Source organism: Saimiri boliviensis, chromosome 4, assembly GCF_048565385.1.
Source record: "Saimiri boliviensis isolate mSaiBol1 chromosome 4, mSaiBol1.pri, whole genome shotgun sequence".
NCBI lineage: Eukaryota > Metazoa > Chordata > Mammalia > Primates > Cebidae > Saimiri > Saimiri boliviensis.
The window spans coordinates 165,814,967-165,830,831 of NC_133452.1; the positions used below are offsets into that span (position 1 = coordinate 165,814,967).

General features: G+C 42.2%; 1 protein-coding gene across 1 annotated transcript; it reads right to left on the reverse strand.

Moving 5' to 3' along the window:
• Positions 1-3,533: 3,533 nt before the first annotated feature.
• ZSCAN31 (zinc finger and SCAN domain containing 31) lies at positions 3,534-7,655 on the reverse strand. Its single transcript, XM_010332693.3, has 3 exons — positions 7,275-7,655; positions 6,461-6,599; positions 3,534-5,923 (listed from the first exon to the last, which is right to left on the reverse strand). The coding sequence occupies exons 1-3, from the start codon at positions 7,653-7,655 to the stop codon at positions 5,235-5,237; spliced, it is 1,209 nt and encodes a 402-aa protein (XP_010330995.1). The 3' UTR covers positions 3,534-5,234.
• Positions 7,656-15,865: the final 8,210 nt, after the last annotated feature.

Here is a 15,865-nt window from a genome sequence, read left to right on the forward strand (position 1 = left end):
TGTTCACCTACCTTCATTCATTCATTTAACTAATAAATATTTTGTATTCGTCAGCCGGGCATGAGAAGATGGATAAAGTAGAGGCTTTTTAAAAAAACAGTTTTGCTTTTGTTGCCCATGCTGGAGTGCAATGGTGCAATCTCAGCTTACTGCAATTTCTGCCTCTCCAGTTTAAGCAATTCTCCTGTCTCAGTCTCCCGAGTAGGTGGGATTACAGGCACATGCCACGATGCCTGGCTAATTTTGTATTTTTAGTAGAGATGGGGTTTCATCATATTGGTCGGGCTGGTCTCAAACTCCTGACTTCAGGTGATCTGCCCACCTCGGCCTCCCAAAGTGTTGGGATTACAGGTGTTAGCCACCATGCCTGGCCAAGCAGAGTTTTAATGAAAGGGGAAATGTATTAAAAATGGGACCAAAGATTACTTCTGTGTCTCTAGTTGGCAATACTTCCATCTCAGAAGAAACTCTGCTTCTCACCAGTCTTTTGAAAGGTACTCATTTGCCTGGGTCTTTATGGGCTGCAACTGGATGACTAAGGGTGCCTTCGATGCCTTCAAAAGTAATTTTCCTTCAAGATTATGTTCTTTTAATGGAGATAGGCTGGACGTTGAATCAGTAGGTTTCTGCACAGATTATTATGAGAACAGGAGCTAAATCCTTAGAGAAGAGATTTTCAGGATGTAGAAAAATCAGTGTTTCATTAGACTATTCAAGGGCTGCAAGGGTGATATTTGAAAGTTGAAAAGAAAAATGCAAATAACTAATAACTTCAGGTTGGCTCATTACAGACTGAAGTTTCTCAGAAATAATCTCCTTACCACCAATCTGTCAGTGCCTCTCGTTCTGGTTTTATACCTCCAAGTCTTCTACCTTCTCACCTGTTATCTTGATCAATCAGTGTTTCTGTTCTACATGGCCAGGCACCTCACAGCCTCTTCTCCAGTTTCTGGATGATGCTCTCTCATTGAGGCCTAGATTTCCTCAGGCAGGATGGTCAAGAACTGCTCCAGCACCAGAAACTTCAGAATCTCCCTGTTGTGGTACTCTGGCTGTACTTTCTGTTGGTAAATTCCCCAGAGATGCCTGAGAGTCACTCAAGGCCCAGGGGAATCCTGGTAGCAGAGGTGCCTGAAGTGTCATCTGCAGATTGCATGATATGAAAGGCTATTTCCTGGAAGTCTGTGTTCCCGATTCCATGTCTAATGACTAGTGTGAACCAGGAGCAGGCAGTAAGAATTTTGTAATAAGAAAGGACAGAAAATAGGCTGGGCAAGCCGCCATGTTAAAGAAGTACACACGACCATTTTTTTCCACTTTGACTTGCATAGCTGTTTTCTGTACCTCAGGGACGTACCATGGCCACAGCTAGGACTTCTCTTGTTCTTCAGATAGTTTGAGCCTTAAAAATTTGTAGCAGGTTCACTCTGCCTATAATTTGCGATTCAGGAAGATTACCATTCAGCATCTTACCTTCAGGAGTAGACCTAATTTTTTTAAAAAAATAAAATTATATACATGTATATATACATGTATCCTATATGTAAATACACATACATGCATACAACAAGGGATTAATATCTAAAATATAACAAATTTCTACCCTCTGATAAGAAAAAGTTAAAATGTCCAGCAGAAAACCAGACAAAAACACCAAGAAAACATTGCAAAAGCTAAATGACTACAAAAGGATTGAAGGACTGAACAGGCTCTGCAATGAGAGATGATAATAATACAAGAGTAGATAGAAATGTAAAGAGAAGTAAAAACCTTGTAATTCTGAATTAGAAATAAAAACAAATAGGTATACACAGATAGATATCACCTAGATCTTCCTATTGAAAAGGCTTGGAAACAATAATCAGCTAAGCAGTGAGCCTTTCCTAGCACCCAATTTGTCATCTTGAAATTTCAATTCCTCCAAAAGAACTCAGGATTCCTGGGAGAAGGGGCCGAATCCAGATCGGAGACCAGAAATGCATGGCATGAGCCTGAAACATCTTGCCATACCATAAAGCAAGCGTCTTGAGTCAGAAGTATTCAGTTGCCCGAAGACCTTCCCACTTGAAGATAGGAAAATTTGAGCACCAGTAAAGATAATGACAGTGAGTTGAAATACTTTAAGTATGTTTATATGCATAAGTCTGTAATTATTCTTAAAAACACACATAAAAATTGGTCACATTGGAGAATGCTAGGGAACCAAGTATTTTGAAAACAGATAAATAAAGAGAAGCATTTATCCTGCCATTTCCATATAAGCTGTACCACTTGGTAGCCACGTAGGGCACTGAAAATCCTTCTTGTTACTGCCAGTGAGGCCAAATGCAGGAAGTAGTGGTATCAGCTACTACACACTTTGGACCAGATCAGTGAAACAGAATGTGGAAAAGATGAAGAAGAAGAAGAAAAAAAACAAAAAACCAGAAACATTCCCACATTCTCCCTTCAATTTTCCTTACTACAGGCATGCCCGTTTGGGCCCTTTTTACTTTCCTGTCTCTCCCCTACTCCTCTCTTATTCATTTGGGATGTCCCTCATTCCCTTAATGTTCCTCCTTTACCCTTTTGTCCTCTCTTTTGTGGCTTTTTTCCTGTCAGCTTTACTTTATTTTTCTGAGTAGATGAGAGAGAAAGGGACTGTCTGAACACTGGGGTTGGAGTCACAGATGGACCATGCCAAGCTTCAGTGTTGAAAGTAAGTGTGGCATGCCATAGCACCTTAGCTGAAACCTTGTTCCTGTGGCCCAAGCAGTTCAGAGAGCCCAAGAATGGTCTGGGGGTGTGGACTGGCAGGTCTGCATGGCATTCATAAACATGCAACAAACAGCCCCTTTCCCTTCACCCTGTGAGCTCGTGCAAGGGGAACTGAAGCTCTATAGAAGTAGCTTTTTCCTAACGTAAACATTTATGGTCCTGTTTGGACTGTCTGGGTAAAGACTTGGCTGTATTTGCCTATTCCAGAGCAGAGGACACAGCCTCGCTCTACAAACTTACCTCAACCCACCTGCCCATTGCACTTCACAGGCATCTCAGTCCTCTCAGGGTGGGACAGGCAGTGGGTCAGTGAGGGAGCACAGGTTTAGGGACTATGTACTGATGTAGAGGTTGCAAGTGGAAAGATGGAAAGTAAGCTACTATTTACTTGATGCCTCTAGCATATTAAAAGGACCATACTAATCCTCAGGGTAGTCCAGGACCTTGATACTCAAAGTGCACTCCATGAATCAGCAGCATATGAGGCATCTCGGAGTGCAGTGCTCATTTAAAATGCCGATTCCTGGGCCCCTTCTGACCTTTTACATTAGGAATCTGCATCTTAACAAGATCTCAAGTGATTTGTAGGTATTATAAAATTTCGTAAACACTATTCCAGAAAATTTGAATTCAGCTAATTGCTAATTGTTCCATTGACAAATAAAACAGTAAGTGACTTAAAGAATTGTTTATGGTTCCTAAGCCACAAGGAAAAAAATACACACACATATTTATGTATTCTTTAACACTTTAAAAATAAACTTCAAAGACAAAGGTTTAGGGCAGAATAGTTTTAAGTTGACCTTTTATTTCCTCTCTTTTGAAATATTCTGATTCAGATTTTGACTGTGGAGAAAAGAATAACAAGAATGTTGGCAGAGGCATTTCATATCCGAATTTTAACATGATACTTAAAATTCTACCTATATTTGTTAAATGGTATTATTTCTTATGTAAAATGTAATCCACATTTATTAAGAGCTACATTTTAAGTGCTTTCCATGTTTGTATCTATTTAATCTTATGCACCTAATGGGGATGGTACTGGTATCCTCTTTTACAGATGGGGAGACTACAGCATGGTGGCATTTAGATAAGTCACCTACAATCCCACAGCTCACAAATTGGGAGGCAGGATTTGAACTTGGTGCCAGAGTATATGTTTAACCCTGACCATAAATGTTTGAGCATGCTGGTCTCCCCAGTAAGTAGCAAGCTGCCCAAGATACCAGACTTCTTTTCTTTTCAGAACTACTTCAATGATGCTGCTTGCAATGGCACTCAAAGTTGCTGACCAACCCCTAAAATAAGAATAATGCTGTCATAAAAGGCTATGAATTAAAGAAGTACCCTATAAAGAACAGAGATTTTAAAATATCTTCTTACTATTTGTAACGAAAATGGAAAACTTACAGTAATGACCTGCATTGAGATTTTGATATACTATGTTGAAGATTCATATCAAACTCATACTTACATATGATATTAACATATTTTGAGGATTCATATCAAAAACATGAGTTAGATATGAAATGAAACATAGATTTCTAAACCATTAAAACTACAGGTTTCATACCTTGGATAATGCTGCTACAGAAGCTATCTATCACAGTCCTAGGGGAGACCAGAGCAATAGTTTCCTTTGGGAATGTGGGTGATTCTTATACCCAAAAATCTTAAGTTTGTTTAAAATGTTACTTTTTTTTTTTTTTTTTTTTTTTTTTGAGACAGAGTCTCACTCTATCACCAGACGCCAGGCTGGAGTGCAATGGCGCGATCTCGGCTCACCGCAACCTCCGCCTCCTGGGTTCAGGCAATTCTCCTGCCTCAGCCTCCTGAGTAGCTGGGATTACAGGCATGCGCCACCACGCCCAGCTAATGTTTTGTATTTTTAGTAGAGATGGGGTTTCACCATGTTGACCAGGATGGTCTTGATCTCTTGACCTTGTGATCCACCCGCCTCGGGCTCCCAAAGTGCTGGGATTACAGGCGTGAGCCACCGCGCCCGGCCTTAAAATGTTACTCTTACAGAAAAAGATGCACCTCTGAATACCCTTTGATCTTAGCCAATCTTTTTAAAAAGTATACAAATATACTGATCTTTTAGAATTGTTCAATATTCAGTATTACTCAACAACAGGCCTTCCATAACAATTTATTTCCAATAAGATTTGGTCCCTTTAAAAGAAATCATTAGAAATAAACCAAAGTATAGGGAATAAGAAGGCCACCCAGCAACCCCCTACAATCAGTCATCCACAGTGGAGACACCAGTACCTGGTTTGTAGACAAGTGATTCACTGCAAAGCAAAAAATAAATCTTACAAGAACAGAATAAGCCACCTGAAACTCTTCTTTCCAAGATGGTCCCATTTAGGGGTCCACAGAATTAGTCCAGTTCTGCTGGAACAGTATGGATTCTAAAATGCCTAATAAGGTTGCAATGATGACTGAAGGCTTTTCCACACTCTTCACACTCATGGTCTCTCTCCAGTGTGGATTCTCTGATGTTTCAGGAGAAGTGCCTTCTTACTAAAGATTTTACTGCACTGACTGCACTGATACGGTTTCTCACCAGTGTGGACTCGGAGATGTTGGAAAAGCCCTGCATTCTGAATGAAGGCTTTGCCACACTGATTACACTGATAGCGCTTCTCTCCAGTGTGTATCCTCTGATGCTGAACAAGGCATGAGCTGAGGAGGAAGGCCTTTCCACACACTTTGCATTCATATGGTTTTTCCCCTGTGTGGATTCTTCTGTGTCTAGTGAGGCCATTGCTGGCACTGAAGGCTTTCCCACACTCCTTACATTGGTAGGGTTTCTCTCCAGTGTGGCTCCGCCGATGTTCATTCAAGCTTGACCTCCGGCTAAAAGCCTTCCCACATTCTTCACATTCGTATGGCTTCTCCCCAGTGTGGATTCTCCGGTGCTCAATGAGTACCGAACTCTTAGTGAAGCTTTTACCACATTCATTGCACCTGTGGCGTCTCTCTCCAGTGGAATGTTCCTGCTGCTTTTCTGCCCCGCTGTCTTGTTTACAAGTTTCTCTGTGCTTAGAATCCAAAGATAAATCTCTGTGGAGTCTGCTATCCCTCAAATGTTCTGTTTCTTTTAAGATTTCTTGCTTTGATGCCAACTTCTGGTTCTCAGGTATACTTTCACTATCTGGAATAATAAATGGACCAAACAATGTCATTTCTTTCCTTTATTAAAGAATATAATCATAGGATGGAAATAGAAAGGTCCATATCAAACAGACATGTGCTAGGAATGAAGAACTGGCAGTTAAGGAGGGGGTTGGGTTAAACAGGGATGTTCAGGCTAGTAAAGTAAGCAGTTACCAGCACTGTTGAAATGGCTGGAGGGAACACCCAGAGGCTCCCAGAGAGGATGTACATAAGCAGGCACTATATTATACTCACAACAAGGCAGGCACTGTTCTAAGTGTTTTACGTATGTTAACTTATTAAATACTCAAGTGATTCTGTAACTGATTCACTATGATTATCCTCACTTCAAATATGCATAAACTGAAGGCACAGGGCGGTTACCTGATTTGTCATTTGTCCATTATCACAGAGCTATTAAATAGTAGTATTTAAATCCCAACCCAGGTAATTTGGTCCCAGAGTCCACAGTCTTAACTATTACCCTGTATAGACCCACTAGATATTTCCTTAATGGACCTGTCAAAGTCTTTACCTTGTTCTCGAAATTGGTGGAGGTAAAAAGATTGACATTTGAGCTGTGTCATCATAGGCTGAACCTGGATGTCTGTTGGTTCCTGCTTGATCTTCAGATGTTCCACATCCTCTGAATGTCCACATTCTTGATCTGGATCCTGAAAGCAGCAGGCATATTTGCTTCATAAGAGGGGGATTATAGGAGTCCAAGCTCATACTAAATGAAGGACATCACATGGAACCATATGAAACGTTTTCTAGAGAACTGTCATAGAGGAAGGACCAGAGTTTAATTCCATACCCAAAAGCAAAACAGGGAAGAGTGGCCCACTCTAGTGTGGTGGTTTAAAATAAATCCATCAGGTAGAATCTAACTGCCCCCCTCCCCGCCCCCTGAATGCGAACTGAACTTGATAGCTCAACTCTACTGAATAGAAAGTGAGGCAGAAGAGATGGTATGTAACTTCTGAGTCGTAAAAAGCACTGTGGCTTTTTCCTTTCTCTCTCTTTCTCTCCTTCTACCCAAAAGAAGCCAGCTGACATGTGAGGGCACTGAAGCAGCCCTATGAAGCGCAGCAACATAGTAAAGAACTAAGACCTCCTGCCAACAGCCAGTGAGCAGCTGAGGCCCCCTAACAATCGTACCAGTGAACCACCTTGGAAGTGGATCCACCCACCTGAGTTGTGTCATCAGATGACTGTAGTCTTGGCCATTAAGGTTTAGGGATAATTTGTTACGCAGCAGAGAACTAATACATGTGGCCAACCCGTGTCACCAAACCCCATGTTTCATTTAGCATTTAATGTTTAGAAGTCTATCTTTTTCCTCTTACCTGGTTCCTTGGCTCACTAAGCTCTTTTTCCAAATCTTCAACTATAGCCACAGCCTCCTCCCCACTCTGCGGACGGTGCTCCCGTACCCAGGCCTGGAGCTCCTCAGGCAGGATGGTCAGGAACTGCTCTAGCACCAGCAGCTCCAAGATTTGCTCTTTGGTGTGGATTTCTGGCCTTAGCCACTGATGACAGAGTTCTCGGAGCTGGCTCAGAGCTTCTCGGGGACCAAGAGTCTCTTGATAACAGAACTGCCTAAAACGTTGTCGAGAGGCTTCTTGGCCAGAAAAGTTGTTCACTCGAAGGTAGGTTTCTTGGTCCCAGAAAGGGTCTTCTTCCACCTTCACAATCTTCAGTCCATACTGTTCCTCTGTTGAAGCCATTCCTGGGATTAATTTAAAAGGCTTACTCTGGCTTGAGGTGAAAGGATAACTGTGATTTAAAATTTTCTGATTTAAGCTTCCTTAGGAGAAGACACCTGATGATAGAGGATTATGTATTAATGGAAATAAATCATAAAGCAGTGGGGAAAAAAGCAAAGTATGGAAACATGAATGGTATTCTGTCATTTATGTTAATAAAACATATATATATATATTGACTTACATATGTTTAGCAACAGGGGGAAGGCTATGACAGAGTATGTTAATGGCCTCAATTCTTTGCCCTTCTCTATAGCCAGGTATTAATATTTTGCAGTGCCCTTCCATTGTGACGCTGGATTCAACAACATGACTTGATATGGCCAATGATACTAGCAAATGTGATGCATTCGCTGGTGTTGAATTAGTACTAAACTCTTAGTGAAGCTTTTCCTACATTCATTGCTCCTGTGGCGTCTCTCTCCAGTGTAATGTCCCTGCTGCTTTTCTGCCCTGCTGTCTTGTTTATAAGTTTCTCTGTATCCAGATACATCTCTTTAAAGTCTGCTATACCCAAAATGTTCCATTTCTTTTAAGATTTCTTGCTCTGATGCCAAGTCCTGGTTCTCAGGCATGCTTTCAACATCTCGAATAATAAATGGACCAACAATGTCATCTCTTTCCTTTATTAAATAATATAATCCGGTGGCTCAAGCCTGTAATCCCAGCACTTTGGGAGGCCGAGGCGGGTGGATCATGAGGTCGAGGGATCGAGACCATCCTGGTCAACATGGTGAAACCCCGTCTCTACTAAAAATACAAAAAATTAGCTGGGCATGGTGGCACGTGCCTGTAATCCCAGCTACTCAGGGGGCTGAGGCAGGAGAATTGCCTGAACCCAGGAGGCGGAGGTTGCGGTGAGCCGAGATCGCGCCATTGCACTCCAGCCTGGGTAACAAGAGTGAAACTCTGTCTAAAAAAAAAAATAATAATAATAATAATATAATCATAGGATAGAAATAGATCCACATCAAACAGACTTGTACTAGAAATGAAGAACTGGCAGTTAAGGAGGGGATTGGGTTTGAACAGTACTTGTGTGACTGGGCTTGCTTACTCTTGCCCTCTGAAACTGCCAGAAGAAGGATATCCCTCAGATGATAAGAGACATGCAGGACAGAACCAGATCACCCCAGTGGGGCAGATGAGACTATCCTCGAGTAGCTGACAGCCAGTTAACTACCAAACATGTAGGTCTAGCCTGAGATCTGCAGAGCCGCTGATGGCAGATGTATAAGTAGGGCCTGCCCACCCCAGGTAAGCTGTGCCCCATATACTCATATGCTAAACAAAAGTTTATCACTATATGCCACCAATGTTTTGTGGCTATTTATTGTACCATATGATTGTGGCAACAGATAACTAATGTACAAGGGTGAACCTCTGGGAAGGAGAATTAGGTTAACTGTGGAATAAAAAAAACAAGAGATACTTACTTTTTGACCACAGACATGATGCTAAAAGGAAATGCTCATTGGAGCATTTCATATTTCAGATTATCAGATTAGGGATGTTCAACTGTTAAGTATAACACAAATATTCCAAAATCCAGAAAAAGCTGAAAGCCAAAACACTCTGGTTTCAAGCATTTCATATAAGGGATATTCGGTCTGTAGAAGTGATTTGAAAGCCTGGTCAATATGTGTATATGGTAGCTCTAGGAGAACAGAATATATAAAACTAGCTATAATATCAAATGATGAATGCTATAATAGAAGCCTCAACAGAATATTCAGGGAGTTAAAAAAAGAAAAAAGAATTTCTGACTGGGTATAGAGCATTGAAAGAATATGACTTAGGGGCAAGTACATTTGAATTAGGCTAAAGTCATGAACAGGATTTTTTGAGGAAGAGAAAGGAAGGGATCTGGCATCATAAATCAAGCAAACAACATGAAGAAAGGAATTTACAGGCACACACAATAGCGATAAGGACAGGCAAAGCTGAACTGTAGAATATGGGATGTGGGTAAAAACGTGAGAGGAGATGAAGTTAGACAGATGTGTTATATGGGATAGAAAATGGCGTTCAACTCTAGGCTAAGACCTTAGACCTTATGGAAAACTGAGAGGCATTGAGGCTTTCATTTTATTGTCATAGTGTTCGATCTGTATTTTTAAAAAAATACTGAGTAAGATTCGGTATGGAAATGGTAAGAATATGTTGCAGGGTTGTGGCTGTTTAAGTTGGGAAGTTTAATGGTAGTTACACTGATACAATGTTGCTTTAGTGGTGTATGATTTTAGATGATTTTTGTCCAATGCTAATGGAATTATTAAGGTCTGAGAGCACTTGGAAGTTTTTCAGTTATACTTTATTGGGTGAAAATGCATTTATTCCATTCATTCAATTATTATGTGTCTATTAGGTGTCTGGAATAGTGTGAGGTGCTTAGTTCAAAACGGTGAAAGGTCCCTACCTTTATGGTATTTACAATGGGAAAGACATAATTCACATAAAATTATGTTACAGAATTAAGGATATGAAGAGTTAAAAAGATCATGGCATTTATTCTTTGTCAATGTCCAAGGCCAAATATTTTTCTTTTTACTCCTTACTGTAGCATCTGGTAATTGGGTTTGTTGTCTTCAGTGCAGGAAGACTGAAAGTCTGAAAATTTCTAATTATCAATTTGCATTGGATTCCATTATTATTAAACATGTAGCTTCTCATGGCCTTAGGTTTATAGGCAAAAACTGTTCTGCAAATATGGGTTCTGCACTTTAATGCTATTGAGAAACCATGGAGGTAGGGTAGGCTTTTTTTGTTTTGTTTTATTTTGTTTTGCTTTCTGGGTCACTACAGGCAATCTCTCACATGCACAAAGCCACAGGTGGAATATTCCTCCATCAGTTGTATTTTTCTCCCCACAATTGGTGCTTAGAATTTACCTCCTGGTCTTATACGTCATGAACTGTCTTTATCTCTAATGCCTAGAACAGTGCCTTTCAGTGCTCCATAAACATTTTCTGGATAAATAAATATATATTCTCCTACTATATTCCCCTTCACTTCCTCAAGCCATGGTAAGGACAGAGAAGGGAACATGGAAGGGAAAATATATTCTTTCTTCTTGTCCCCCAAACCACCCCTGTTCCCAGGATGTATATGCATTACCATATGTTCCCAGCCAGTCCTCCCACCTCTTCCCGTCTCCTCTCCCAAACTGCAACATATTACAGACACCACTTCTTCTTCTTCTTTTTTTTTTGAGATGGAGTTTTCGCTCTTGTTACCCAAGCTGGAGTGCAATGGCGCGATCTCGGCTCACCGCAACCTCCGCCTCCTGGGTTCAGGCAATTCTCCTGCCTCAGCCTCCTGAGTAGCTGGGATTACAGGCACGCGCCACTATGCCCAGCTAATTTTTTGTATTTTTAGTAGAGACGGGGTTTCACCATGTTGACCAGGATGGTCTCCATCTCTCGACCTCGTGATCTACCTGCGTCGGTCTCCCAAAGTGCTGGGATTACAGGCTTGAGCCACCGCGCCCGGCTACAGACACTTCTTATTTTTATTTATTTATTTATTTATTTATTTATTTATTTATTTATTTTGAGACGGAGTTTCGCTCTTGTTACCCAGGCTGGAGTGCAATGGCGCGATCTCGGCTCACCGCAACCTCCGCCTCCTGGGTTCAGGCAATTCTCCTGTCTCAGCCTCCTGAGTAGCTCGGATTACAGGCATGTGCCACCATGCCCAGGTACTTTTTTGTATTTTTAATAGAGACGGGGTTTCACCATGTTGACCAGGATGGTCTCGATCTCTTGACCTCGTGATTCACCCGCCTCGGCCTCCCAAAGTGCTGGGATTACAGGCTTGAGCCACCGCGCCCGGCCGACACTTCTTATTTTTAAAATGCCTAGAAGACTTACAAATCTGGACTTGCCACAAAATTATGAATTCATCTTCATGTATTGTTTACCTGATTTATTCAATTATATGCAAATTTGGTATCATCTGATATCCTAGCAGGGAACAAGTACTTGGTAGACATTTGTTTTTTTTCTTTTTTTGAGATGGAGTTTCACTCTTGTTACCCAGGCTGGAGTGCAATGGCACCATCTCGGCTCACTGCAACCTCCGCACCCTGGGTTTAGGCAATTTTCCTGCCTCAGCCTCCTGAGTAGCTGGGATTACAGGCACGCACCGCCATGCCCTGCTAATTTTTTGTATTTTTTAGTAGAGACGGGGTTTCACCATGTTGACCAGGATGGTCTTGATCTCTTGACCTCATGATCCACCCGCCTCGGCCTCCCAAAGTGCTGGGATTACAGGCTTGAGGCACCACACCCGGCTTGACAGACATCTGATGAATTAAATGGAATGAACTATTTAAGATCATCTTTGGTGAAGCAGTGTAGTACAATGAATAATGTTCAAAACCTGTGGCCTCTCTAAAGTGATAATGACCATAGTACTTCTCTTATAGGTGTTGTGATTATATAAGGTAATGCATATAAAAAGCTTAGCACAGTACCTGGTTCACAGCAATTATTACATAAATATCAATAAGCAGGTATTATTAGTAAAGTAGTATTAGTAAATTGCCTATCTTCATTTCATAGCGGAAATTGACCCAACAAAATAAAATATTTACTTCATACGTTAATACTCAGTAGACAGTTGAAAATACTAGAAGAAATACTGAAGAAAATCCAGGACAGACTGTGCCCAGTGGTGACCTCCCAGTTGTGTGCTGAAGCCCATCTCTAGATGCCCTGAACATCCCAACAGCAGCTCAAAAGCAACACATTAAAGATTGGATTCAGATTTCCAGGGTGACATGATACAGGCCAATTTACGACTAATTACCAATTGACTCCAAGCATTTGGCATTGGGAGATGATATATAAAAGGGGATAAAGAGAACGACATGGTCAGTTACAAATACAAGACAAAAATCCCAGTGGACCAGAAACAGAGTAGTTAGTGGAGTTGATGCTGTGGGCTAACTGACTTGACTGAAGGAACAGTCAAAGACATCCTAGAATTCAGCTCCTGGGGGATTAAATGTGGTGTGTCTCAGGTTGTAGGGAACCAGGCTCACTGTTCCATGCCAGGCCTGCAGTGGACTTCCACGCTCATGAAAGGGGGACAGAATAATAAAAGGCAGTTGACAGCTGACTCAGCTTTTGACTTGATTAGCAACTTAGGCCCAGGAGACAAGGGGCAAGGAGAGACTCATTACTAGTAACTGACCCATTTATTCACTTATTTAGTCAATAAATGTTCATTGAGCAACCATAACATACCAGGTACTTGGCTAGGCACTAGGGCAATAGTGAAATAGACAAAACCAGGTGGAGCGTACATGTTAACAGAGAAGACATACTGAAAATAAGAGCAACAAGAAAAATAAGTAAGTAGGTAAATAAACTACGAGTTGTGATGATTACTAGGAGGAGAACAAAGGAGGCACTGAGTTACCAAATAAACGGACAGCCTGTTAAGAGGGGGTGGTGGAAGGTGAGGTGACATTTAAGCTGAGCCCTTAAGCGCAAAAGAAGTGAGCCATGCAGAGTAGGGATGAGGGAGGGGAATAGCACTCTGGACTATCCAAAGGCCCTTAAGAAGTGCATCCTGCCATCAAAGACAGGAAAGGAGGCTGGAATGTCTGCAGTCATGTGGGACAAGAGTGGCAAAATATTAGGCTGGCAAGACAAGCAGAAGTCAGATCATGTACAGCATAGGAGTTAGAATTGTATAAATGCAATAAGGAAACCACTGGAGGCTTTAAAGAAAGGAAGTGACAGGCTGAATTATGTATAGAGGAGCTCTGCTACTGGATGGAGAATGAGCTGAGGGAATGAGGGTAGAGGCAAGAGTGGAAGCAGAAATGCAAGAGTAGAAGCAGAAGAGTCAAGTGTTGACAAAAGGGTAAAGTGGAAGGTGTGAAGGCTATTGCAGTCAATCTGGAAAGACTTCCACTTAGTTTAGATGTTACTGTACAGAAGAAAGAAGAAACAGCTTAACCTTTGTAAAAACAGTGCAGTCACTGGACAATTTATGGAGCTGTGCTAAGAGTTGGGAACACACAGGTGTTTATAGCCCATGAGGACATAATTACAATACAATTAAATAAAAGCTATATTTTTAAAAATGTGTACAAGGTATACTCCTGGAGGAAGTGAGAGCTCATCCTAAATACAGGATTAAGTTTCTATGCATTACCTGTAATCCACAATGGAATTCATTTCACAGATATTTACTAAGTGTCTATTATGTGTCATACAGCAAAGAGTGAAACAATGCAGTTTGATGTGTCCCCATTGTCCTTCATTGAAACGAAAACATGGTAGAAACAGCATACAAGAGAATGTTTTCATTCATGTTAGCATAATTAGCAACAGCAACAAAGAGATCATGTAAATCATAAATCACCTGTGTTGTAAAATAAATCCCAAAGGATAACCAATTACAATGACAAAAAAATGAGGCAGAACTTAAATACCATGAGGAAACAGTCAAATACAGAAATGGGGATGCTCTGTAGGATGACTGGAGGAGCCTCCTTTTCAACAAGGCAATCTGATGGGCGGAAGGGAGGCAAAGGGTAAAACTGCTCTAGATTAAGACTTATAACTACATGCAGTGAGTGGTCTATGATTGGATCCTAGTTGGTACAAATAGGTGTAAAAGACATCTGTGGGGCAACAGGAGGTGGAGGGATTTAAACATAAACTAGGTGTTAGGTGAAGCCCCTACACTTAATTGGGTGTGCTAATAATATCGTGGTTATGTACGGAAATGTCCTTAATTTTTAGAGATACATTAGAAACTAGAGGTGACAAGTTATGATGTCTGTGATTTATTTTACAATATTTAAAGAACATTATATGCGATAAACATTGCATAATGCTGACTTGTTAAATAAATGTTATGAGTATTTAGGAAATAAGGCTTTTGACAGGGATCGAGATGCATCCCTTCTCTACCGCTCGACCTCGGTTTCCACCTCAAAGCTCTACCATCTGTAGGGGTCTCTCCCACCACCCTGTGGAAGGACTTTGTTAGCTTGCCTTAGATAGATAGCTAAGATGGGGAGGGGGTAGGGGAGAGAGCCTGCCCCCGCCCATGGGTCCGTGCCTCATTCCCACGTAACATAAAACGCAGCCTGGGAAAAAAATTCAGGCTACAGGCACCGATAAGCGAACTAGCACAGGGTGTTGTGCCTAGAGATATGCCCAGCTGCACAGATAACGAAAACATCCGGCCCATTTGGATAAAAACTTGCACATAGCCTCCAGTTCACTCAAATAAGGGAACAAGCCTTGGCACAGAAACGCCTTTGTCCTTTGTACAGTCAGCAGGTTCCCAGGAAAAGTTTCTTCTCCTTTTGTGGGCAGGGGCACGGTGGGCGCTGTACTGTCCTTTATTAGGTCTATAAGCCCGGGTTCTGTGATTCATGACCTCAGCTCCTGATTAATCCGGGGCCAAACTTTCACTTCAGCTTCTGATAGGTCCTGGGCCAAGCTAAGCAGCATCTATGAATCATCATTTCTGCTCCTGATTGGTTCCCGGGTCAGAGTGAATCAAGCGTTCGCCAAGACAGCCCGCGGACTAAGCACATTCCTTCTTTCCAGGCCACAAAAACCCCAGAACTGGCCCCACAGTGGGTACTCCCGGTCGGGAGCCCGTCTCTGCTGGCAAAGATTTTTCTCCTTTCGCCTATTAAACTTTCGCTCTAACCTCACCTTTGTGTCCGCGCTCCTTAATCGTCTTGGAGGTGGGACAAAAAACTCCGAGCCTTATCTAAGAAAAGGAAAGACTGTTTCACCCGACTCCACTGGGGCTTCCGGCCGGTCACAGTGTAGGGGCGGGGCCGCGCCTGCGCAGACGTTCCCTCTCGGTCCACTCTTAGGCGCAGACCGGAAATCTTCCCGGTACCGGCGGCTTCCAACCGGGGACCGAGACTCACCTTCCGGGCACCGGGAAGCTACGGAACAGGTTTCCGGGTTGCAGCACCCAATGACTACCGCAAAGGCCGGAAGTGCGTCAGCCGTTCTGAGCCCAGTGGCTCAAGCCAGGCAACTCTTTCCTTTCTAGGAATTCCTGAGGTGGTTGCATCCTGGTGACTCCTTTATTGCATACCCGGGGCCAGAAATCCCAGCCCCACTGGGTGCGAGGTGAAGAAATGCAGCGAGGGATTTCTGCGGGGAGCGCCCCCCAGC

Coding starts and splice junctions, on each gene's coding strand:
- ZSCAN31 (XM_010332693.3), bottom strand. CDS start 7,655: ATGGCTTCAACAGAGGAACAGTATGGACTGAAGATTGTGAAGGTGGAA. Junction 6,600..7,274: donor TTAGTGAGCCAAGGAACCAG/GTAAGAGGAAAA, acceptor TGCTGCTTTCAG/GATCCAGATCAAGAATGTGG. Junction 5,924..6,460: donor CCACCAATTTCGAGAACAAG/GTAAAGACTTTG, acceptor TTATTATTCCAG/ATAGTGAAAGTATACCTGAG.